Source organism: Triturus cristatus, chromosome 1_2, assembly GCF_964204655.1.
Source record: "Triturus cristatus chromosome 1_2, aTriCri1.1, whole genome shotgun sequence".
Classification (NCBI taxonomy): Eukaryota; Metazoa; Chordata; class Amphibia; order Caudata; family Salamandridae; genus Triturus; species Triturus cristatus.
The window spans coordinates 355,181,222-355,206,987 of NC_140580.1; the positions used below are offsets into that span (position 1 = coordinate 355,181,222).

The 25,766-nt window shown below is 43.9% G+C and overlaps 1 protein-coding gene across 4 annotated transcripts in view; it reads right to left on the reverse strand.

Annotated features, from left to right (window-relative positions):
- KLHL21 (kelch like family member 21) overlaps positions 1-25,766 on the reverse strand; it is a 124,634-nt gene that overhangs the window by 66,447 nt on the left and 32,421 nt on the right. For 2 of the 4 annotated variants that reach the window (XM_085604409.1, XM_085604402.1), the window contains exons 2-3: positions 18,136-18,211; positions 534-1,633 (exon numbers count right to left, since the gene is read on the reverse strand). In XM_085604409.1, the coding sequence (XP_085460535.1) occupies positions 534-1,590 (1,057 nt within the window). In that variant the 5' untranslated portion in view covers positions 1,591-1,633; positions 18,136-18,211. The remainder of the gene's footprint in view (positions 1-533; positions 1,634-18,135; positions 18,212-25,766) is intronic. The other 2 variants (XM_085604426.1, XM_085604418.1) reach the window with 1 other exon arrangement.

Consider the following 25,766-nt stretch of genomic DNA (forward strand, 5'->3'; position numbering starts at 1 on the left):
CTGATTTACATATGGCCATGTCTGAACTGGGGTGGCAGAGTGAGCTAAAGAATGATGATGGATTAAACCCAGATCAGTTGACTGGGGGTGAGTGCTTGCATTGTTCAACACTCCGTACATCATCCCCTTTGGTTTTGCTTTACTCGACAGGATGAGTCGTGGAGGGGTGACAGAGGACTAAGTATTGAGACAAGTAAGAGTAGGCAGAATGAGCATCAAAAAAGACTTGCCTGGATTAACGAAGAACAACAGTTCAGGTTGAAAAAAACTTAAGCGGTCAAAGCCTGTATGAGTAACTAGGTAAGTAATTTTTTCAAGTGCGGGCAGGGTGTGCGTTTTAGGTGCTATGGACAGGTGGAGTGTCCATAAAACATATTATGAAAAGGATTTAAAAAGAGGCAAGTGACGGTCTAGTGAATTACTGAATGGCTGTCAGGAATAAATCATAACAGGGTACATGGTGACAGACACTTGACAGGAATATAGACACATGTGCATGCATAAACTCGTGCCTTAAGGGGGCACATACATACCAGTCACATAGATGTCGTTGCCCAAAGCTGCAATACTGTAGCCGCCTCCGAGGTGGTCAGGAAACTCAGCCAGGTAACGCCACTGGCCAGTGTGCGTGTTGAAGCAGTCCACAGTGACAAGCTCGTCACAATCCTGGTCGCAGCCCCCAATCACCACCAGAATTTCAGCCAGGCCGGTTGAGGGACGCGGCCGCATACGCTCGCATGGGTAGTCGTGGCGGTCATACTCGCATGATTGGAAAGCACGGGCCTCAGCAATAAGTTTGAGACAAGGCGGGCAGTAGTAGACAATCGGGTCGCTCTCCACGTGTGCCAGCAAGTAGAAACGGCGGATGAAGGGCAATCGTATGTGCTCAAATAGCTCAGGCCAGAAGTGTTGGCGCCGCTTGGGATCAGCCTTGACCCAGCGCAGTGCTATCTGATAGGCCGTCTCTTCCTTGTCCACATACAGACGGTCGTCCCGCACGTACTCCAGAATCCGCTTCTTCGGCAGCCGCTCGAACTCTTTCACCTGTGCCAGCTCCACAATGTGGGCTAGGATAAATCGCTTGGTGCTGTCGGCCAGGCCACGGCACGCGTAGGCCTCCGCAAAGTCCTGGATCTCCAAGCAGTTGGCCACATCTAACTGCTGCTCCAGGTAAGCGCAGCAAGCCTCCTTCACTGAAGGGAACTGGAACAGGTCCGCTGCCTGCAGCAGCAGCTCAACGTTCTCCTGCGTGACGGTCACGCGGCCAGTGTAGCAGAAGTCCACCAGCAGACCCAACGTGCCAGCTGACACATCGTGCAGCTCCACCCGCTCAGCTTGGCTCTCCCGCAGGCACCCAGCAAACATGGCACGGAAGTAGTTGCTGGCAGCAGCGAGCACGGTGCGGTGGCATGGGAAGTCCTGGCCATCCACAGCGATAGTCATGTCGAAGAACTTTTGCTCTGCCCGCAGTTCATTGATGCCTCGGAGTAGGTGCAATGCATGTGCGTTGTCGTAGAATGGCAGGGCTGTGGTAGTGCTGGCAGGCAGCAGTGTAGTAGGCATGGTGGCAGTAGCCGTGGGTCTCTCCATGCTGTGCTAGCAGCCTCCCTCAGCTCCGGAAGCAGCAGACCATCTGAAAAGAGAACAGAGAAGTCTTTTGGTGAACAGATATTCACACATACCACGCAGAAGCACAAGGACGCGCTATTAATACACCTCTCCGCCTCCTCGGGACACGTGTCTGCCGCCTGCGGTGACCTCAGCTTGGAAAGCCTGCTGTAAACAGGCGCCCTGTCCAGCTCCTCAGCTAGGCCCACGAAGGCCGCTGTGGAGCCTTAACTCTTTCAGAGGCACCTGGCAAGCGAGCATCCACCGTTGGTTTGGAAGCTAAGTTTACAAGGAGCAAACTGGAGCAAGAAGAGATAGAAAATAAGATGACATTTGGTCGTAATACTCGCTGAACTCAAGCCCTTTATCGGCAGACTGCAACATTCCTTCCTGAGTCTCTGCCGTACCGTTTATAGCCTGTGTTTCCGGGCTGACAGCAGACGACGTGTTATGTCTGCGTGTTCGCCCACCCTCCGGAGACGATTGCATTTAGTCATCTGCGGTGATTAGTTAGGAGGGAATGGCGGAGAAGGCAGGAGAAATGGGATCCCTTCTCTTTTCTGAACCCAGTTTTAAAGTGCTTGCTTCCTTTTTAGAAAGTGTCAACTGAGGGACAGTAAAAGAACAAGAGACGTGCTGAAAACTTCTGGCCCCGTCACAGTAAACGTAAAACGCCCCGTACAGAAGAGCCAGTGTGGCCGCTTGAGAAACAAAGTAGGATGCTGAGAAGCAGCAACACTGTCCACTGCCAGTACACTTTCTGAAAAGTACACTCTAATAAACCACTACCATCCTGTTAGAACTGCTGGTGTTGTGCCTTTAGAAATAAGGTTTATCTGTAGGTGGCTTTGGGCTTTCACTTTCTCTTTACAAACATGCACCTCAGCACACAGTGCCAGTCTGTGTTCTACACAAACACTTTACACCTCACTGTGTACAATGGCTACGAATGCGTTTTGGCTGAGGTTTGCAGACTCCAGACGCATGAGTACTCGAGTTTACAGGAGTGGGTTGGGTGAGTGGGCAAACAATGCACAGTCTGCATAAACTGGGAAAAGGACGCATAGGACTTGGACGACTTGTAAAGTATTTCTGGCCAGTCTTGCTTTTGCCTTAACAAGGAGAGAGCCCTTCCACGTAAGCAGTGTCCTGGAACTAAGGGCACTGTGGGAGGTTTAGGCTACGGGTACGAAATGACTTCATACCACTGGGGACATAATTTTCTCCCCATAAACCATCCAAGTACACATCGTTGAGAATTAGCAATTAAATCCAAGTGGATAAATGATGTGAAGTAAGACTACAATTCCCAAAAGGCTTTACGTTGTTTAACGGCCCCTGCATCTAAAGGTTGAGGTATTGATACAGTACCCACAAACCTCGGAATTTTCCCTTTCCGCTCTTTTTTTTGTAATACATATTTATTTATTATGATAGGGATACAACATCAATAACAAAATACACCATTAGTGCAGAGTCACACTACGAGAGCATTGTAGAGGAATACATTTCATTCATTTTGGATATCGTAGAGAGTGAGTGTTTGTGTACACATAAACACACTCAAGCAAAAGGTTAAATGGACATTATAGTTAGGAGACAATTTAAGTGACAACTTAACGTTAACTCAAAACCCCACTGAAATTCACCAGTTATAGCTATCTCTAGTAACTATAATTCGTGCCCCTAGACACGCAGCCTTCTCATTAATTATGTTATTTCAAATGTTAAAGTGAAGTTATAAATGATGTTATAAAACATGCCATGAGTGATGTAATATGTGGGGTAATTAGCTGTGCATGGGAAGCAATACCCATGGGGTTCAATACCCGAGCGGGGAACCAACCCCGCAGCACATGGCCTTTTGGCAGTGCGCAGCATGGAGGGGGTTGGCCACAGGGCAAGGCCTGTAGCCAAGCCCTGCATACGACTCCCCCAAACTGGCAGCCAACCTCCCACTGCACACTGCGTTGGTTTAGTGAACTAGTACTAGGAGCTTGGCTACTCAATAACACAAGCTCATGTTCGTCACTGCATGCTCCCATCAAAGGCGATGGGCACAGTTCAAGGTGAATCTGATTCTGAGGGCTGGCATATATATTTCTGATCTATGGCAGGAAACATGTCAACAACCCATGCTGGTCAGTATCCCGAGAAGGAACATCCAGTTGAGGGTATCAAATGTCTCCGAGTTTGACCCAACATGAAGGTTTCAGATATTTGAAACTTGTGAGCCTGTGAGCTAGTTGTAGTCTAGACGCAGAGCTTTGTGCTCTGTTTGTACATAAAGCTACATTGATTGGAATACCATCAAGGGGATGAAACCAAAAAACTTCCCAGCAAGTGCTTTTGAGAAAATCTTGGTCTCTGTTGTAAACAGAAAAATTGGTTGGTACAGTGCAACCATCATGTTGTTGCCACTCTTTTGAAATGACGACAATTGTTGCCAAGTCAAATAGGGAGGAAGCACCCTCATAGTACATTTGCAGCTGATGCATCTTACAATATTCAAGCGGAAAGCCTTTGGGGCCGCGTGTTTTGCCAGTCTGCATATCTACAATGGCCTCTGCAACCTCCTACTCAGGGAGAGGACTTTCAATCACATCCTTTCTTGGGCACTCAGGGTCCAAAAAGGGATGTCAGTGATAAGTGGGCTAGCCTGTTTATGGGTTGATAATTTGTGCTAAGTACACAAAGTCTACGAGTAGGAGTCAAATGCAGAGTAAATATATTCTGCCTTATCTGCTAGAAAGCCATCTGGCACTAATAACTGGGGAACAATTTGCAGTTTCCCTTTTCTCTGTGCAAATTATCATCACAGGTTTTTTAGGTCTCGCCTACGCAGCGCGCATGCGCTGCATAGGAGGACCTTTAGCCGTCGTTCTGCTCTTTTTCGAAGCACATACTCGTGCTTGTGGCAGCATCCACCTTGCGGGAACGAGCAGGGAGCGCGCCACAAGCACGAGTATGTGCTTCGAAAAAGAGCAGACTGCACGCGCACTCCCTCCCTGACGTCCCTTCATTGCTTTCACCAGGCATTCATCCCCATTGTGCGTGTGCCTGCTGCCTGCCTTTCTGTTTGACATGACAGACATGGTGCACTCCTCCGCCTCTCTCTCCCTCTGTGACGCCCCTACTGCTGCAACCTGCTCGCCTTTTTTTAAAATTTATTTTTTAACTTTTCATCAATCGGGGATAACATCGGTACATGGGTGAATCGTTCCCACGCCTTCTGGGCAGCTCTCAGCCTCCTCCACTGCCACACTGTTATGGGAGTCTATCAGAAGGCAGTTCCTGTTTAATGTGCGATCCAAATGCAGGGTCATTCTTTGAATTGCGACTGAGAGTTTTACTTGTGTTTTTAAGCAGTCTCCCGAAAGCACAGTAATTGGATGTGAAAAGGTTGTCCAGGGTCTACTTTTCAGCGCTGGCACCAACAAAATGTTTTTTGTCTACTTTTGCTCAGATCAGATCTTTGACGCTGAACTCTTAGAAAGGATTAGGCCATATAAGGGAAAACTGTGTTCTCGCTCCCTCGCGGCTCTGCCCTCCTGCCTTTCCTCTGGCTTCCTGGTTTCCTTATTATACCCCCATCGCTCTTACTTGCTTAATCCCCCCCTCACGCGGCTTACTCTCTCCTGCACCTACTTACTGTCTTTCTTTGCGATTCTTTTGACAGCACTTTACCTAATTCTTTTCCCCGCTTTTTCATCTCTCCTTCCTCTTTTCCGCTCCCCATTCGTTTTCTGTTCCTCACGCAGCTGACACCGTATAGATTTTTCTCCGCACGAACATCACTACCCCTTCTAATTTCCTTTCCCAATGTTAATTTATTTCATTTCTTGGTTTAAGCATGACTTTCTCCTTTTCTGCCTAATTTAATTTCATTCTATGCCCCTTGTATTTTTGCCATTCTCTTTCCATGTGGTAGTTCTCTTGCTTGAACATTTTCTAAAAGCATAAGCCACAACTTGTGGGTCAACACGCTTTTTCCCCTATGTTAAATCTATGCATAGTGTAGCGCCAACCTGTGGCGAGAAAAGGGACTGGCGTCAGTCCTGTGCGTGTAGGAGCCCCCTAAACCTTTTGGCGGATGATAAGATGTACCCTTACAAGTAAAGGTGGAAATGAATGCCTTACCGTCCGATCACTCAAGAAGTAAACACACTCCTGCACTTTACTGCAGTAAGGAGACACCGTGCAATAAAGGGCACTATACCATTACGCAATCACTCCACATCAAACCTCTCTTTCTCGTCCTTCCTCTCTTTCTTTGTCACCTGCTCACCCCTTAATTCTCTGCTTTGCCTCCTTGTCTAATAATTTCATGATCTGCCCATCCTCTCTTCGCCTACCTTCGTCTTCTCACAGCTCGCACCCACCTACTCATTTCCCTCTTCCATCTACCCCCTCTCTCCTCCTCCTACCCCTCTCTCCTCCAGCTTCTTTCTTTGTATATTCAATTCGCTTCACTCCCTCGTGTCTTCTACCTCTGTCGCCCTCTCCTCTCTTCTCTCCTCTTCATTCCATCATCAACACCTTTCTCATTTTCCTTATGTCCTTTATACCCGTTCTCCCTTCCTTTACCTTATTGTCTCCATCACAACATCACTCTTATCGCTTTCCTGCCTGGATACCCCTTTTACACAGGCATCTCATTTAAACCGACATCATTGATCTCCACCCTTATCCACTATTATGTTTCTCCCCCTATCTTCCTCTGCTCTGCTCACCCAGTGTCTCACGCTTGCCACTGTCAATACTTTTCTTCCTTTTGTTTTTTTCTTTGCATCTTCTTTTAGCCCCTCTTCCGGTCTACTTCACTCTTTTCCATGCTGTCATTTTCACTCTCACTGTCTCCTCTTTCTTTTTCCCCTCCTTGCCTTCCATCGTTCTCCCTCCCTTAGCCCCTGCTGGACCCCTGCTTTCTCTCCATTTCTTTTTTCTTCTCTCACTTTTTGGTCTTATACCTCTGTCCTTGTGTTCCCTCTTCTTCCTTTTGTTTTCCTATTTCCCTCTTTTCTTTCTCATCCTTTCTCGTCTCCTTCTATGCTATGCTATTTTCTTTCCCCTATGTCCCACTGTAAGATGGTGCTGGTATATGAATGTGTCAGAAGGCTGGATAAGGATGAATATCTGATTCTTCCTGCTCTCTCCTCCGACATGATGTTAGTGGACTAGTTGAGATGACGCAGAGCTAAACCTGCAACCAGCAAGTCCCACCATTGGCACCCTTGACATCCTGATGATATCACGATCTGCCCCACTCCTAGCCCCTCAACAGTTTTCTGCCGAGGGTTTAGTTAAAGGGTAAAAAGTGCAAACTATAGAAAGTAAACTGGGGTCTGAGGCCTTAGTTACGAGCTGGCTAGCTAGGTAACAGGCGCTATTTATCACACCCATTAAATACTGATTCCCCGGGTAGGGAATTTAATGGGTACTATAGCGAGCACCTAATACCAGATTTCCTTATTGCATTGGGAAATAATGAGCATTTTGCAGTTTTCCACACCAAAAAATAAACATCTGCTAGTTAATTGATCTTTTCACCTGGTAAATATCAGCAGTATTGACCTGCTAATATATTTAGTAAAAACTCAGAGGGTGCAGACAATTCGTACCAACAGTAAACGTTTTCATGTGTCACAATTAACCACGGCACTCCTAATCCAGGGTATGTGTCCTGGTTTCTTCTATTGCTGGAGCTCCTTAATGGCTGATGAGACCCTGGTAGTAAAGTGGTAGCAAAGGGCAAGCTAGGTATGGCAGCTGCTGCTCTTTGTTACCCCTTCTGTCATCCCTGCTCCAGATCCCTTAAGCGGACCCCACTGCACCGAGCTGCTATGCCAGCAGGCCCTTCCAGATCTGAGAGCTTCCTTTTTGTGATGCTCTCCAACATCAGCTACCACCCTCTTCTGTTTTTAGAAACTAGTTTGCCCCACATCCTGTTTCAACCTCCCGTTTGCAAGCATATAATTCTAAATCAGACTACTTGAACTAGTGTGTAGCAGTTGTATAGCTCTTCAATTTCTGGCTGCACAACACCCAGGAAAATGTTCTGCATGGCTAAACACTTATAAAGTCCCAAAGGCGAGACCTATTGGCTATGCCAATGCTGGTTTCTCTTTATCCTGGTACTTGTAGTTCTGAATTCGTAATGGGAACAGTAAGACTACAAGTACCAGAATACATCGAAAAATAACGTGGCGGAATGTGCCACTCACTCCTAGAATTCGAATACTGGAGAACTATGCAACCCATCCTCATAAAATTTGAGAGATGTGATCACTGGTTTACATCTTGTGATTATATATCCCACACCTGCAATATAAAAATTAGATTCAGCACACTGACTAGAGCCAACCATGAGCACGCCCAGGAAGTCACCTCTGCCCATTGCTCTAGCTTACCAGAAACCTATCTCAACTTGTCAGGAAACGCATGTTCTTGAATTCTCCTTCCCACTCCCTCCCAACAGCACCTATTCACCGGCCTCGCAGGAACCTTTTCCAACATACCGGCATTTCTACAAAGCCCACCATGATTCTGTCACATTTTGCTAGAACTTTACCACAGACCAGAATTTCACCAGGGATAAACACCGCCCAATGTAGAGGCAGACCCAGTGCAGTCTACCAGGACAATTCCTTGTCATCATAGGGACCACCTTGGGCCCCAGGATCTTCTCACATTAAAACTATTACATGCAAGTATGGATGAAAAGTTTCCTATTAGGAGATTAGCCTTCTTTGACAGAACCAACAGTTCAACTGTCAAAGTTAAGTGTCATAGAAAGGGAACACACCAGTCATTCCAAATAGAACATTTCTACTCTGTCTTATAGGAGAGACTCTACGTAGAACTCCAGTCTTTAAAAAAGACTCAAAAACCAAAATCTTACTATTGCTCCAGTCTAAAAAATACATAACAACATGGTTGCTATACACTTCCAAAAATGTAAGTTATCCCCAAGATCACAGGGGCTTCCACCAACTACATACTTCTGTGGTCATGGGTAGCTGCATCCAGAAGTCTTGCATTATAACACGTTCTAACTTCTAATCCAATTGTGTGCCATTTTCCTGACTATTTCCTTTTAACAACACTTTCTTTTACCAACGCTCCACTTGTCCTTCTATCCCCACTTTTGTCAACATCCTCATCCAAGGAAGAATGCTTTCATCACCCTCACAAGCAGAGTTGTTGCCATCATAGTTATGCAGTTGATCATCATCAAAGCTTACACTTACATCTTCCAATCCATGTCTACCTCCTCTCCCACTCTAAAACTTGGACAACCATGTCATCTCCAACAGTTAAAAAACATTATCTCCTAGTTCACATTTTACCCCTTCTTCCTTCCCTTCAGTAGAGAATATCTTCACACAACAATGAGGCCTCGTAAATCATAAAAATGTTACCAGAGCTGAAGATCTTGTGACCTGAATAATCTACTCAACTTTAACTGTAATGTTATTTATGTTTATGGTGTGTTCTATGGGAGCACCTTCAAATATGCAAATTCAGCATTTCTGATGTACAAAAAAGCCTTCTTTTTGATTGAATAGGCTAATCTTTTGCTAAATGTAGAATAAGAATCCAGTTCACATATATGGTACACATGATCTTTGACTTGCTAATTAGGTCACTAATAGCATTGTCGTCAGGGTATGAACAAAATAACATTTCTCATTTCATGTTTAAAAACACGTGTAATAAATATATTACTAAAGTATGATGTGTTAGCGCATTGTCAATTACAAACAGCCAACTTTCCATTTAGATGACCACAACGTTTCCAACTAATGTGCAGTTCTACTGATGAAATATATAGCGTATAGATAATCTGTAGAAATTGGGTTTCTGAAAAAACATCACACAGTTCAAAAAATGTGGTTTCATAACGACTGAAATACATTTGAAAATGTTAGTACAGTTCATTTACAAGCGATTTAAATGTTGTGTTAGAAAAAAAAAGACATCCTACAACCTTTCACTTTACACTTGTACAGCACAAATGTCAGACAGTTCACTTTAAAAAATCGTCTAACTTGGAGGTCCGAGAAAGAAAAGTAAACACCAACCTCATGATGCAATAAGCAGCAAGTTGTAAGAAGACAAAAGCTGGCATCTGACCTCTGTCTCGAAAAGGCAGAGCAAACGTAACAAGATAAAAACAAGATTTAAATACATCTTTATTGCTCATTCACTTTTTGAGTGAACAGAACACCTGTTCTTTGTCAGCTTACCGGAAGGGCCAGTAGGCCCTAAAATGAGTTCTGCCATGGCGAGGGGGCTAGTAGATTTCTGAAGGCCAACAATATAAGTGAGCAAAATTCAAGAACGAATGTCACAAAACCTCCTTGAATTACTTGGGTTCACAAAAGAGTCTCACCCTTTGCCACCGTAGCAACATTGTGATGTATACACCTTTTTTCAGTTTGTTATACTACTCTTTCTGTTACTGCATCTTTAGCAACTTTGAACTGCTTTCACATGTGACCTTTTCTTGGTACCTTGGATTGTGGCACCAACAGGAGTCATCTATATGTTTGTTATCCTTCACCCCATTAACCCAGATCGGCAACATACAGCAGTCTTGTTGGCTGTAGTTCTGTATGATTTGTTTGCACATCCCCCCCCCCCCCCCCCCGCCCCCAAGTCATTTCTACTGTGCCTGTCCCATTATGGAAAGTGCACTATACCTTTAACCACTGCAATAAACCTTCCCACTTACCCAATTCCTCTTTAGATGATACTTGAAAATCTGTGTATGCTCTATTCTCATGCTGTATTAAACAAACATTTTTTTTCTGACCCGAATTGTACTCCATTGTTACTGAGACCGAATAAGCACCTTTTCATAAAATTGTGGACAGCCTCAGAGTGGAGTGTTTCCACATCTCCCAAATCAAGAAATTTTGAAAAAGAATCTGCTTCCTCTAGTGTCCCTAGAATTATCCCACTCATCTTCACACCCCTATATCTTCACTAGCAACCCATATAGGAAGTCAGCAATTAAAATTTATTTACGGAAGAAATCTAAATTATGTTATATGTGTACTCTTATTTCCGTTGATATCCTATCAATCATTGCTGATGAAAATTTTCTATTTTCTGTAACAAGTCTTCTAGCGGATGCATAATTTCCCTCAGATTACTCACATTAAGAATATATGTCCAGGCGTCAGACTGGTCTATAAAACCATTCACTAACAACGACTCCTCAATGCTTCCTGGTGGCCCCATGCACCTTCAGATCTACAACTGGGCTCATCAGATATGACAACATTAGAATACATTAGGCACCAACTAGGAGTCATAATTATAATCTGTTCAGGAGCAAACTCTTGAGGATCACAACATTTCCCTGAGTTTTTATTTTTCAGACATGATAAATGATGGTTAACTGCTTTTATTATTTCTTTTGGAAAACATGCACATCCATAGCCACACAGTTTATTCAGGAACTCAACATTTGTTAAAGGTGCATTATAAGGATTTATTTCCCTCTTTATCAGCATCTTCATTTGAAACGGTTTTATCTTTGCTCTAGATAGATTCCACTGGCCTGACAGAATGCAACAGAACGGCCTTCTTCTCAGGGGTCAATCTTTCCTCCTCAAATGTAATTTAAAAACTTTTCCTACTCACCAGTTGCCACTACCGGCTCGTTAGGGACTGAAAGCAAAGGCACTGGGAGAGTAAGCACATGGTCAAGACAAGTGTAAATTAATCAAGTTTCCCTAATTTGACTATGTTGATTAGTTCCAAATCCAGTCTTCCAGCACCATAACCCTCGGAAACAACTAGTAAAATACAGTGGAAAACGCCTAATAGGGTCTAAACTGAATGTTCTCACCAATGAAGAAGTACAGAAATCCCAGTTTTTTTGGGAGGAGGACCTCTATGAACCATCGTCATTCTACTTAGGCGGTTGCCTAGACTACTGTTAACCTGTATCTTTCATTGCAACATGTTATTGCCCGTAGCCAAATAAACTAGCCTAGTGAAATGTTCTGTGTTGCATCTTCCAAAGAGTGCTGGTAGAGACAGTTCCAAAAGACCACACGGCTTCAGCAGGTTCACAAAATCACCTTGTGCTTAGAACACTCAAAACAGATTGTGCTAAGCAGCTCAAGTGTGCGCTGATCTCTGCACAGAGTTCTCTGATGCACACAGGTATGCCAAATGTTCATGCCCATGAGACATAGCTAGACAGGTGATATCTCTCATTGTCTGGGATGGTGCTTTTGCAGGGCTGTATCACAGCCTGCTCTTTCAAATATTGTGAATCGATCTTAGGATCTACTGGTTCTCCAATCACATTACACTGGTACTCCCAACAGTCGTGCACCCCATAATTGGCACTGTTAGAAATGTCCAGCGGCCTAATATGCATGCCGGACCATACGGAGAGCAATGGTTCAGAGGATCCTCATCGTGTCATTAGCAGGACAGTCAAGTCAGAAATCTTAACAGCTAATTTTATTCCTCAACATGGGAAATAAAAGCACTTATTGAGCTAACACACTCCCGAGCCATGGAGTACTGGCCTTGAAACTGATTATCTCTGCCACGGTACGTACCAGTCAGCAGTTCCATGGGGCACGGTACGACCAGTGTGCGCGCGATATCTTGATGAAAGTGTGACAATACCAGGTGCCCACCCTGAACTGACCATGTGGCAACAAGCATTTAAAAACAAGGTTAACAGACCTGGAGATTTTAAAGAGGTAGGTCTTCTCTACATATTTTCTATGGTACTCTGCACTAATGCTACAGTAGGGTAGGGATACACAGATTTTGCCCTGAAGAATGCCGGAGACCGTTTGGCTAAAGACTATAGGTAGAAACATGTTGGCATGAGAAATTTACCAATTCAGTGACACATATAGGTCAAAATAACAGTATATGTTCCCTGATAATTCCTGTTGGTGTTTTTAAAACAAGCCTTGAATACCACTTTGTGGTTTATCCGAAGGCTTTTTTAATTTAGAAACTGGATCCAAGTGTTTATTAAGAAAAAATTAATTTCTTAGAACTCCCTCTGGCCAGCGCCCTCTTGATTTTGAGTCTGCCCTGATAGTAGCCCTTACCAGTGTCGGACGAGGTGGTAAATTACATTACTTGAGCAAGCCTACCTCGTACAATTATTGGAATTGCCCCTTTTTTCTGGAGTTTTTGTAGTAGTAGGTAGCAAGAAAAACATTTGTGCGTGTGTGCTTGAAAATAACTGATTATAAGGGAAAACATGGTGGAATGCCATTTTTTTTGTGTTGTGATTCTAGTGTGAGAGCAGGCGTGAGCCTAGCAGTGCACTTTTTCTCTCCTCTTTGTGTGTTATATGGCCGGTCAATTAGATTTCTCCTTATTGTAAATTTGATTGAGAACATACCCAGGTAAAGATGAAATTTACTCAACTGGAAGATCAGCCAGAGACCCTCTAGCACTGACGGGACTTACGATTTAAATGAACAGAGTTCATGGGTAAGCAAAGTCTCAAAAACGACATATGGGACATTCCCCAACTCATTAGACTTTCACAAAATACAATATACTTAAGCCTGCCAAAAGCCCACTCCAATCCTCCTCAAAACCATAAGAGCCCTCCAGGAGAGCATCAAAGCCCGCTAGAAGCTACCACCATTACATTGTACCAGGGGTTGCAGAACTGGTACATTTTAAGAATTTAGGCACAGAATCTTCATACATAAAGGCCAACCCTGATTGGCGAAATTCAAGAATAGCAGGAAAATCCCTGGGATGGAGGCACTGAAGCACTAACTTCAGAAATTCAAGTTTAAAGCCCCTCAATGCTTGTGGTCGAGGGCTATGTGACTCTTTAAGAGAAGTAGATTTCGCTATGCTTTTGGCTCCCTGTAGTACACTGAAACATGTGACATCCTCACAAATGCTAACACACTAGTGAGTACCTGTTCCCACTCCTGCCTGGAGTACTTATATTATTAATTAGAATTAACCAAGACCGAATCCTCTGAAATGAGGAACATAAAAAATGCTGCCAAAGACACCTCGAAAATCAAGACCATCAAATTTTTTGTATTACCAAACAATGCACTCCTCATACGCGTCTTTTATACTTGCAAGGATGAAATCTTGTGCGTAACAACCCCCCCCCCACCCCATTGTTCCCTGACCCAGTGTTTTGATCTGAGGTGGCCCCTGGAGCTCATAACCTGATGTTAAGCCAATGAAGTCCCTAGGTGCGTTTCTCAAATCTGAAATGTTAAGGGTATGTCATGGGTGCATATAAGACTTCATGCTTTCAATTTGAGCCCCATACTGAACTAATTAACATGGACAATGAAATACATTCACTTTGTGTTCTGGAGGGCTGAGAGGTCAGTGTGTATCATTGGGGAGAATCGGCTGCATATCAGGCTAGCATTGCAAAGGCTAGTATGGATGGTGCTTGCTCTGCGAGTTACATACTAGGCACACTTGTTACAAGCTGCTGGTAGGGCGGGAGGTGGTGATGACAGAGAGGTGGCTGCACCCTTGTATGACCCGACCTTTCACATGAACATGAGCATGTGATGGCTTGCCTTTCCTGATTTCCCAATCCGGCTCTATTCCCTATATATGATTGTTGTGTTTCTTTAAATGGTAATGTATTACTCTGGACCTCGCGCATAGTACGAGAAATGTTCACTCTGTTTACTTTCAGAATTGCACGTTCCATCGGTCAGTTCTTTGTCCTGGTAACCGGGATTCTTGTTTACGGTTGGCCAGGGAGAAGAACTGATGGTGGTCGCTCTGTCGGTGTCTTTACAAGAATAAACGTATTGGATTGAACTACGCTTGTGGACCCCACTTCTTAACAAATTTGGCGACGAGTTTGAACGACACCGACTTCACGTACCCACAATCTTCTTCATTTTCGGAAAGCTGCAGGTTTTCTCTATTTCAAAGTAATCGGCGAACCTGATGTAACTCACTTGGCTTAGATCGCCGACCCAAATCCTTGTGGAGCGCAACAGAGTCTTCCTCTGCCTTCCTTCGCCCTGATTTTTGCCGATCCTCGTTTCGTGAGGTGCAGATTCATCGGCTTCATAAATTCAGACGCATTCTCCGCGTCGAGTGGGCGGAGCCTCCAGGGTTGCCTGCAAGTATTCCGCTGAGGTTCTAAAGGGTGCCTGTTTTTCTTCAAATAACCTGAGCTGCTTAAAAGAGATCCTCCCACACACTGCAATCATTTTGGCACGCACGAGTGAGGGGCATCTTCATGTTTAACGAGGATTATTTCATATGCTGTGAAAGTCACTGAAATCATTTTAGCAAGCTCGAGTAAGAGGCACCTTCGTGTTCATTGGTGTTCTTAAGAGAAATTTGCTCAGCAGCGCGTTTCCTCGTTAACAATCATATTTTAAGCAACAACAGTTTTTCCTTTCACACGTTGGGCAAATTCATTCTGCAAAGCGACTGGTACTAGGTATGATACTTATTTTCTTTCTTATTTAACAATACTTATAACAACAGAGTCATTTTAACATGGCTTCCCAAACTTACACCATTCAGCCTCCTCAACCTTTTTGGCCTGCTGGAATTGAACCATGTAGGAAATGGTTAGATTGGAAAATATACTTTCTGAATTTCATTAAAACTATTGATGAGGATAACATGATGTCAGCTGACAGGAAAAAATCTATTTTTCTAAATTCTGTGGGTCCAGGTGGAATAAAAGCATACGACAGTATGCAAAAGGGAGCAGTAAGTGGAGATACTAATGAATTTCTAGCCATTCTCAAAGATTTTGACAATCATTTCGCTCCCAAAGTCTGTATTGGTATTAGTAGATTCAAATTCTTTCATAGAAAACAAGAATCTAACTGTAACGCCCTGAACGTCTCAGGATCGTTTAACAGACACGACAATGAGGACGCAACCACTAGTGAAGGGTTAGTTGTTTTAATGAAGGCAAATATAATACAAAGAATAAACAAAAGTTATAGTCACTGGAATCCTCCAGGCTAAGTACGTTACCAGCCCACAGCACGGATGGTCCTAACCGTCCTCTGCATATACGCCGGTCCCGGCGTATGCCAACAGAGGGCAGAAATGAAATGGCCGACAATGCCAATCGGTAGGCTGTGAGGGGCACGAAGAGTGTTGGGGAGAATCGAGGAGTCAGGGAAACACCCAGCCGGGGTCTCTACCTGAAGGGAGCAGCCGCTCAACCTCTTCCTCAGACTGCACCGGGACGCGGAGTCACCTCCTGGTGATGCGTCACCGATACCCCAATCACAAGCAAGAAGACTGAACCGAGAGCAGCCGCTCGATCGATCGATCCTGTGGACTTCCGAGTCTGTAACGCGGCAAACACCTCCTGGTGTGCGTTACAGCTGGCAGTCCCTGTGTCTCTGGTCGGGCTGGGAGTTACGACTCCAACCAGCAAAAGCGCCACTGCGCTTGGACTCAGCCGAGTCAAAAAGCGAAGCTCAATGGTTGACCGGTAGAGCTTCCGGGTCCTTCACAGGTGACGATGGGGCAAGACACGGCCCAGGGAGTAACGACTCGACCTACCTCCGTTCTTGCCTTACTGGAGCACCACTCCGGAACACTGCTCTTCACGAAGCAGGTACGTCGGTGTGAACACAATATCCGACAGCCTTGTACCTCCCGGTTCCTCCCTTTATAGGGCGTGTTTTCCTTGAGTTATGTAACAGCTCTCCTGTTTACATAAGGGCGTGTTTCCCTTGAGTTATGTAACAGCTCTCCTGTTTACATAAGGGCGTGTTTCCCTTGAGTTATGTACCAGCTCTCCTGTTTACATAAGGGCGTGTTTCCCTTGTATGACAGGAATTCTTGACACTAACGAGTCCATCGATGACTACGTTTCTGACCTTAGAATTATTGCAGATGACTGCAAATTTGATCACTTACAAGATCAATTCATAAGAGATCAAGTCGTCATGCACACCAAGGATCCTTCAATCCAAGAATGTTTATGGATTAATGGGGATGCAGAATTAAAGGACATTTTAGCTTTAGCGAGAAAGGCTGAACTATCCAGCAGAAGTGCCAAAGCTTTAAAAAAAGAGTCAAAACTGGATGATAAAACTGAAGTTACTGTCAGTAGAATCAGAGAAAAGTCTTCTGATAAAAACAAGAAATTCAATTTAAAATCATCAAAGTATGAGTCCTCCAATAAGAATGAAAATGTTAAGTGTTACCGCTGTGATAGTAGCTCACATCTGGCTTCTAGTAAATTTTGTCCCGCTTTGAAACATAGATGTTCCAATTGCAACATTATGGGACATTTTGCCAAAGTTTGCCACAGGAAAAAATTTCTAAAAGTGAAATGTGTTGATGATAATGAAAATGTTTCTGATGATGATGAACAATTGGTTAAAAGACTCTCTTCTCACATAATCACAAGTGTTGAGTCCAATGGTGGATATGAGGGCAGAGAGTTATTTCTACTAAATATTGTTGATAAGAATTCAGATAACAAAAAGAAACTGTTATGTTTAATTTCATTTGGTGGTGTAAATGTGCAAGTATATGCTGATTCTGGTTCTCCATATACCATTGTAAATGAGGAAGTTTGGCAAAACAAATTTGTAGACAAATTAGGGAAGGAATTACTCCCACCTGATATCCAACCTGAAGGTTTTTCGGGGGAAAAGATTGATATGGTTGGTTACCGTTCCCTCTTATTTAGATTCAAAGGAAGAGAAGCATTTGGGAAACTATGTTTCTAGAAAGGGACCTTCAGTACTTGGTTGGAAAGATCAAGGGAACTTGGGAATTATACTCAATCCCAATAGTGATGATCCTGTAATGTTATTAGATGATAACACAGATTTGTGTAAAGATATTTTAAGTTCATTCCCAAAAGTGTTCAGGAAGGAAATAGGCAGAATTAGTGATTTCGAGCATAGAATTGTTTTAAAACCTGATGCTTGTCCAAAGATTCATAAAGTAAGGAACATACCCATTTTATTAAGTAAAGAAGTGGATCTTGAGCTTGAAAAATTAGTCAAGGCAGACATTATTGAACCTATTGAATCCTCGCAATGGATTTCTCCGATTGTCGTTGCACGTCGCAGTAATGGAAAATTGAGACTTTGTATTGATTTGAGACATCTGAACAATAATATAGCGGTTGACAAATTTCCTCTGCCAAAAATCTCTGAGATGCTTACCCTAATTAAGGATGCTAACTAGTTTTCCACAATAGATTTGTCTGCCGCATATCATCAGATTCCTCTCACTAATGATAGTAAACCGCTAACTGCTTTCATTACCCCTTCAGGATGTTTCCAGTATAAACGTTTACCTTTTGGGCTTGCCTCAGCTGCGGCAATTTTTCAGAGATTGATGCACCAACTTTTTGGGAAATGCAAAAGAGTACGGTGTTTTCAAGACGATATTTTAGTCTTTGGAAAAGACAGGCAAGAACATGATTCTATGCTCAAAGAGGTACTAAATACACTGGAGCAAAAGGAATTAACTGTAGAACACACTAAGTGTAAATTTGCTGTGAAATCCATCACTTACCTAGGACATGTAATCAGTGGTGAGGGTATTTCCACTAAGCCGTCTTTGGTAGATTCTATAATGAACGCCCCACACCCTAAAAACAAAGATGAGGTATGTTAATTTGTTGGATTAGTGGAATTTTACTCCAAATTTGTACATAATTTCTCAAGTAAGATTTTTAACATACGTCAATTACTAAAAAACAAGAATACGTTTGATTGGTCTATTGATTGTGATAAAGAGTTTGAAGGAATCAAGAGATCAATTTCTGATGCTCCAGCATTAAGTGCCTTTGATCCAGATCTAAAAAACTTTATTACTGTGGACGCAAGCAATAAAGGTTTGGGGGGTGTTCTTTCTCAGGTCAATTCAGAAGGAAAGGAATTCATTATAGCTTATGCTTCCCGTGCTCTTTCACCTACTGTGGAAAAGTTCTCGGTAATTGAAAAAGAGACTTTAGCTTGCATTTGGTCCCTGGAACATTTTAGAGAATTTGTGTGGGGTAAACCATGCATCCTTCACACAGACCACAAACCCTTGGTAAAACTCTTTACCACAGAAGGATTATTCAATGCTTCTCCAAGAATTGCTAAGATGTCCTTAAGATTACAAGACTATATTTATAAAATCATTTATGTCCCTGGTAAGGAAAATGTAGTGGCAGATTTTTTGTCAAGAATGCCCACAAATTTGTTGGACAGCTCAGAACATGAATGGGAAAATATTCAAGTAGCATTAGTCCATGATCATGGTTTACCTAACATTGACAAATGTGAATGGAGAAGACTTTATGAAAAGGACAGTGTATTAGGAAAATTATCTGAATTCATTACGAATGGGTGGCCATCCAAGAATAGATTGTCAGAGGAATTTAAACAATTCTGGGAGGTTCGTGATGAACTTTTAGTGTCACATGAGAACATTAAAGAGAGGAGACAGAATCATTCCTCCTTCATTAATCAGAGATGATATCATTAAAATGTGTCATGAAGGACATGGTGGTATTGTCAGAACTAAACAAAGGATTAAGCAATGGTATTGGTGGCCAGGCATGGATTTGGCTATTGAGAGGATTATCAGAAATTGTGTATGGTGTGCAAATTCTGATAAAACTCTGGTCACTCTTAGACCGCCTATGGCTGATCCCATTATTCCAAAAGCACCTTGGCATACTGTTGCCGTGGATATTATGGGACCCATTGGTTCTCAAAACAAGTATGTGTTGGCCATAATTGATCTATTTTCAAGATGGCCGGTTTTGAAAATTGTTGACAGGGTTAACTCTGAAGTGGTTATAAATTTCTTGGACTGTGTCTTTGTTGGTGAAGGACTCCCTGCTCTTTTGATTAGTGACAATGGTGTTCAATTTACTTCAAAAATAGCTAAAAGCTACTTTAGTAAAGTAGGAATTAGACATTGCACTACATCGTTGTACAATCCAAGTGGAAATGGAATGATTGAGCGTTTCAACAGGGTATTAAAAAATGCTATACAATCTGCAGTCAGTAACAATGATGACTGGGAATTACAATTGTTCAAAACCATCTGGATGTATCGTACCTCTCCCCATGATGTTTTAGGGGTGTCTCCTTTTGAGGTTATGAGAGGAAGAACTGTTCGAACCAAATGTAATCCAGAATGGATGTTTGATGCTGTCAAACCTTGTGTGTCTATGGAAGTCATGAAGTCTAGAATTGAGAACAAGCACTTAAAAAGCAAGGAGGTCTTTGATCTCAGGCACAACGTAAAAACTTGCGATATTAAAGTAGGTACATGGGTTAAAATCAAGAAACCTTGGAAAGTAAAGAAAGGAGAGAGCCAATTTTCTGAACCAATGAAAGTTGTTAAAATTTTTCGCAATGCTGTGCAATTGCATGATGGGAAGGTATGGAATTTAAGGCGTATTGCAGTTCTTAAAAGTGAAATTAAATTGTACAAAAGTACTGAGGATCCAGCCTTGTCAAGAAAAGCGTCTCAATATTTTTTTATTGATGATGATCTGATTGATAATGGATCTAGCAGTGTTAATATTTCTCATCCCTGTGTTTTGGGGGATACCACTCTTGATGATCAAGTTGCTATAGAGTGCCCTGTTGATGACAATGATGTCTCCTCTGCTGTAGAAACTTCTATTGCGGCAGACAACATGGTTGATACTAGTGTTAATCCAGGGGGCCATGGCACGTTACCAGGGGATGGTGTTTCAACAGACACTACATGTACAGACACTACATGTACACATGATAAACTTAACAAGGCAACAGATGTTTTGAATGATCTATCTATAATTGCTGATGAAAACAATAGTGCGACAGCCATCACTACTAAGAATTTTATTGGTGATGCTGATGAATGTTCTAATGTAGTTACCACTGAAGATTGTACTGATGTTGTCAGTGAACGTTCTGCTCGCACGCGTAATAAACCGAGATGGTTGGATGATTTTATATGCGATGATCAATCAAATTGATGTTGAGCAATTATTTTGTATTTTTGTATACTCTAATTTATTGTTACTTGCATTGTAGCTTTTTTTTTTTTTTTGATTAAGGAGGAAGATGTGTTGTTTCTTTAAATGGTAATGTATTACTCTACCTCGCGCATAGCACGAGAAATGTTCACTCGGTTTACTTTTAGAATTGCACGTTCCATCGGTCAGTTCTTTGTCCTGGTAACCGAGATTCTTGTTTACGGTTGGCCAGGGAGAAGAACTGATGGTGGTTGCTCTGTCAGTGTCTTTACAAGAATAAACTTATTGGATTTAACTACGCTTGTGGACCCCACTTTTTAACAGTGATGAATTTTTGCAGCCATTAATCAGACCTCCTAGGATATTGCGGCATAGTTTTGCAAATTTTGCGGCTCTTTAGTTACTCAGAATCATTCGTTTTCAGCCTTAAACGATTGTAAACTGTTTTAGGAGAGTATTCCACTTTGAAGTAGGCATGTTTAAAGAGTCGAAGTGTTTGTTTGCTATATTCCCCTTTGTGGTAACATTCTGGAGTATACATTAAGCCAAGCAGATAGGCAATATCAACAGCTGCCATTAACAACAATTCAAATCGCAAGTCTGCATGCAACACAAAGCACTATATAAAGGCATGCGAGTCACGTAATCTACCTGCTGCCTGTTTCAACGTAAAGTACAAAATAGGTGATGCTGCTAATAAGGAGGACCACGTTTATCTCTTTTGAAACTAAGTTTATAGAGACACTGGGAAATACATACCTAGTTAGTTGCTTAATCTACATACAAAAGCCACTCAGAGACTTAGGGACAGCTCCACTGAGACATACTGAAGCTGTACAGAGACACTGGAACACAGACAGGTCGATTGAAGCTGAACAGAGACAGCAGAGCATACGTAGCTAGACAAACACTCTACACAGTAAAATAGGCAGAAATACATGCACAGTGTCGAGACAAAGGAATATGAACAGAGGTACTGAACAGAGACACAGAAAAGCAGACAGCGATACTTCATAGTAAAAACCCATTCAGATGGACTAAAACTATTCAGTGACCAGGACAGAACCTATTATATCGACCCAAGCTATACCGAAACACACAAAAAGTGATAGGAGGAATGCTTGCAATTTGTCTAACCACTGGCGATCCCTCGGGGTAGCATCCTAATCCATCGTTCTTTTGCTCACTATGCCACCCCAGTTTAGACCCAGCCATATGCAAATCAGTCTTGAACCTTTTTCTCATGGAAACCCTGAAACTGCTCCCAGGATGCTTGTTTCTGGACCAGAAAGGACCTGGTCTGGCAGTTCGGGCTGGACTGTTCCCATGCATATGGCTGGGTCTAATGGTGTGCAATGCACAAAAACAATGGATTTAACACACACCTGTGATTGTGTGAGGGGGAGGTGTGAATATGTCTTTGGTTTATCATTCAGTTCATCATATGTTCTTTTTGTATTTGTCACCTTAAGTGGGAAGGGTATGCGCAGACGTGGGACCCTTGTTGACTACGCCGCCTGATTCAAACTAACCTAGATGATGAGGGGTGTAACCCTGAAACCGATCCCAGGATGCTTGTTTCTGGTCTAGGGAGGACCTGGCCTGGCAGTTCGGGCTGGACTGCTCCCATGGCGAGCAGGGTCAAGACTGATTCGCATATGGCTGGGTCTAAACTGGAACGGCATGGCATGAAAAATAACAATGGATTTAACCCAGATCTGTGACTGGAGGGGAATGTTTGATTTGTTCATCATTCCGTCCATCATCTGTCCTTTTTAGGTCTCGCCTGACCCAGCGCATGCGCTGGTCTGGCGAGACTTATTGAGAGGGCTCCAAAAAGTGCTACCAGGCCAGCCTAGTGCATGTGCGCGGGCGCGCGCTTTACCGATATTACTTTCGGTTTCGCGGCCGCACGCCCGCTTTGATGTTTGTTCGTGATCGCGATCACTTTCGCGGCTGCAGGGCCGCTTTTGCATAGCCAATAGGTCTCGCTTTTGGGACCTTATAAGTATTTAGTTATGCAACTGTTGCATGGCTAAACACTTATAAGGTCCCAAAGGTGAGACCTATTGGCTATGCCAATGCTTGTTTGAATTGCCGCCCAAAGTGGCAAGAGTATGCCCAGATGTGGGTCCCTTGCTCGCTATGCCACCGGATACAAGCTAGCCTGGCTAAAGAAGGGTGAAACCCTGAAAACGGTCCCAGGATACTTGTTTCTGGTCTAGGGAGGTGGCCTGGCAGTTCGGGCTGGACTGCACCCATGGCGAGCAGGGTCAAGACTGATTTGCATATGGCTGGGTCTAAACTGGAATGGCATGAAAAATAACAATGGATTTAACCCAGATCTGTGACCGGAGGGGAATGTTTGATTTGTTCATCATTCCGTCCATCATTTGTCCTTTTTAGGTCTCGCCTGACCCAGCGCATGCGCTGGTCTGGCGAGACTTATTGAGAGGGCTCCAAAAAGTGCTACCAGACTAGCCTAGAGCTACAGTGCATGTACGCGGCGCTTTACCGCAATTACTTTCACTTTCGCGGCCGCACAGCCGCTTTGCATAGCCAATAGGTCTCGCTTTTGGGACCTTAAAAGTATTTAGTTATGCAACTGTTGCATGGCTAAACACTTATAAAAGGTCCCAAAGGCGAGACCTATTGGCTATGCCAATGCTGGTTTGAATTGCCGCCCAAAGTGGCAAGAGTATGCCCAGATGTGGGTCCCTTGCTCGCTACGCCACCGGATACAAGCTAGCCTGGCTAAAGAAGGGTGAAACCCTGAAAACGGTCCCAGGATACTTGTTTCTGGTCCAGGGAGGACCTAGCCTGCTAGTTCGGCCTGGACTGTTCCAATGAGAAGCAGGGTCAAGACTGATTTGCATATGGCTGGGTCTAAACTGGAATGACGTGGTGTGCACAAAAATGATAGATTTAACCAAGATCTGTGGCTGGGGGTGAATGTTTGATTGGTTCAGCATTCTGTCATCATGTTCTTTTTGCATTTGTCGCCCTAAGTGGGAAGGGTATGCCCAGACGTGGGTCCCTTGCTCACTGCACCACCGGATTCAAGCTAGCCTGGCTGATAAGGGGTGAAACCCTGAAACCAGTCGCAGGATGCTTGTTTTTGGTCCAGAAAGGACCTGGCATGGCAGTTGGGGCTGGACTGTTCCCATGGGGAGCAGGGTCATGACTGGTTTGCATATGGCTGGGTCTGAACTGGAATGGCGTAGCGTGTAAAAAAACAATGGATTTAACCCAGATCTGTGACTGGGGGTGAATGTTTGATTGGTTCAGGATTCCGTCCATCGTCTGTTCTTTTTACATTTGCCACCCTAAGTGGTTAGAGTATGGCCAGACGTGGGTCTCTTGCTCACTAAGCCACCGGATTCAAGCTAGCCTGGCTGATGAGGGGTAAACCCCTGAAACTCGTCCCAGGAGGCTCGTTTCTGGTCCAGGGAGGACCTGGTCTGGCAGTTTCAGGCTGGACTGTTCCCATGGGGAGCAGGGTCAAGACTGATTTGCAAATGTCTAGGTCTAACCTGGAATGACGTGACGTGCAACAAAACAATGGATTTAACACATATCTGTGACTGGGGTGAAAGTTTGATTGTTTCAACATTCCATCCATCATCATCTGTTCTTTTTGAATAAGCTGTACAGAGGCACAAGAAAAAAAACAAGTTAGACATACCCCAGCAGTGCAGACACACAAACAGACCCATCCAGATAGAAGATATTTTAAGACACTAGAACCGGCCTAACTAGGCCAAATACAGTAAAAGAAAAATGAATAATCAAATAGAAACTCCAGAGAGACACAGGAATTCCAATGGATACATAAAGACACAGCAAACAAACATTACTGTACTGAGACGCATACACCATAAGACACTTCATGAGACAGAAATATGGTCATCAACAAATGCACTCAAGAGAAGGAGAAAATGGGACAGGTGCAGCCAGATAGACACAATGATCAGTGATAAATGATTGGTTGCAGTTAAACAACCCCCTCTACAGAGACACAGGAAAAGGTGCAACCAGGCAAAGTCACTGTACAGACACACATTAGAGTAGTGTAACACCCCGGGCAAAACCTCAGGAACATTAACACACTGTACAGAGACACATGGGCATTCTCAAACACACTGCAGACTAGAGAGAACAAGCATTTACAATGCAATAGGTCTCGCATTATAAAAGTGTGAGCAGTTGGCATTGCTAATAATAATGCAACACTAGCTATTGGCATTGTGAATGATAATGGCATTTATGTGTTTGTTTTATAACCACCTCCACCAACTACATCCTCCTCGGAGACCTGAACTATCATCTGGAGAACAACAACGACAACTCCTCCACCCTGATCGAAAACCTCGCCAACCTCGGACTAAAACAGCTCGTCACAACGCCGACCCACATCGCCGGTCACACACTTGATGCCATATTCTCCTCAAGTCCCCAAGTCACCTTCAGCCACGCCGCCGAACTCACCTGGACAGATCACCACTGCATCCACTTCTCCTTCCGAAAACCCCTCACACACCACCGCACCATACAGACTCCCCGCCGCTGCTGGGGCAAAGTCACTGAAGAACAACTACAGACAAGCCTCGCACTCAACCCTCCGACCAACCTCACCAACCCAGATGATGGTGCACTTACCCTCGAACGCTGGATGAACGACTGCGCCAACACCGTAGCCCCGCTGAAAAAAAAACACCAACAGAGACACCAGCAAAAGAGCCAGCTGGTTCACCCCGGAACTCCAACTCAAAGCGCACCTGCCGGAAATTGGAGAACATATGGCACAGCGACAAGACGTCGGACAGCCGCGCTGCCCACAAAGACGCCATCCGCAACCACCCCTACCTCATCAGGACCGCCAAAAGGACCTTCATAGACCGCCTTGACAACAACGCACACAACAGCAAGGAGCTCTTCAACATCGTGAAGGAACTCTCCAACCCCAGCTCCAGCGCCAACGACATCCCTCCATCGCAAGCCCTGTTCGACTCCCTCGCCACCTTCTTTCACCGAAAAATCACCAACATCCATGACAGTTTCAAACCCCGGACAACCCCTGCGGGTCCCGCCGCACCGGACCCACCGCACCCCACCGTCCACGACTCCCTGGGCCAACATGAGCATCGAGGACACAATCAAGACCATGGGCACAATCCAC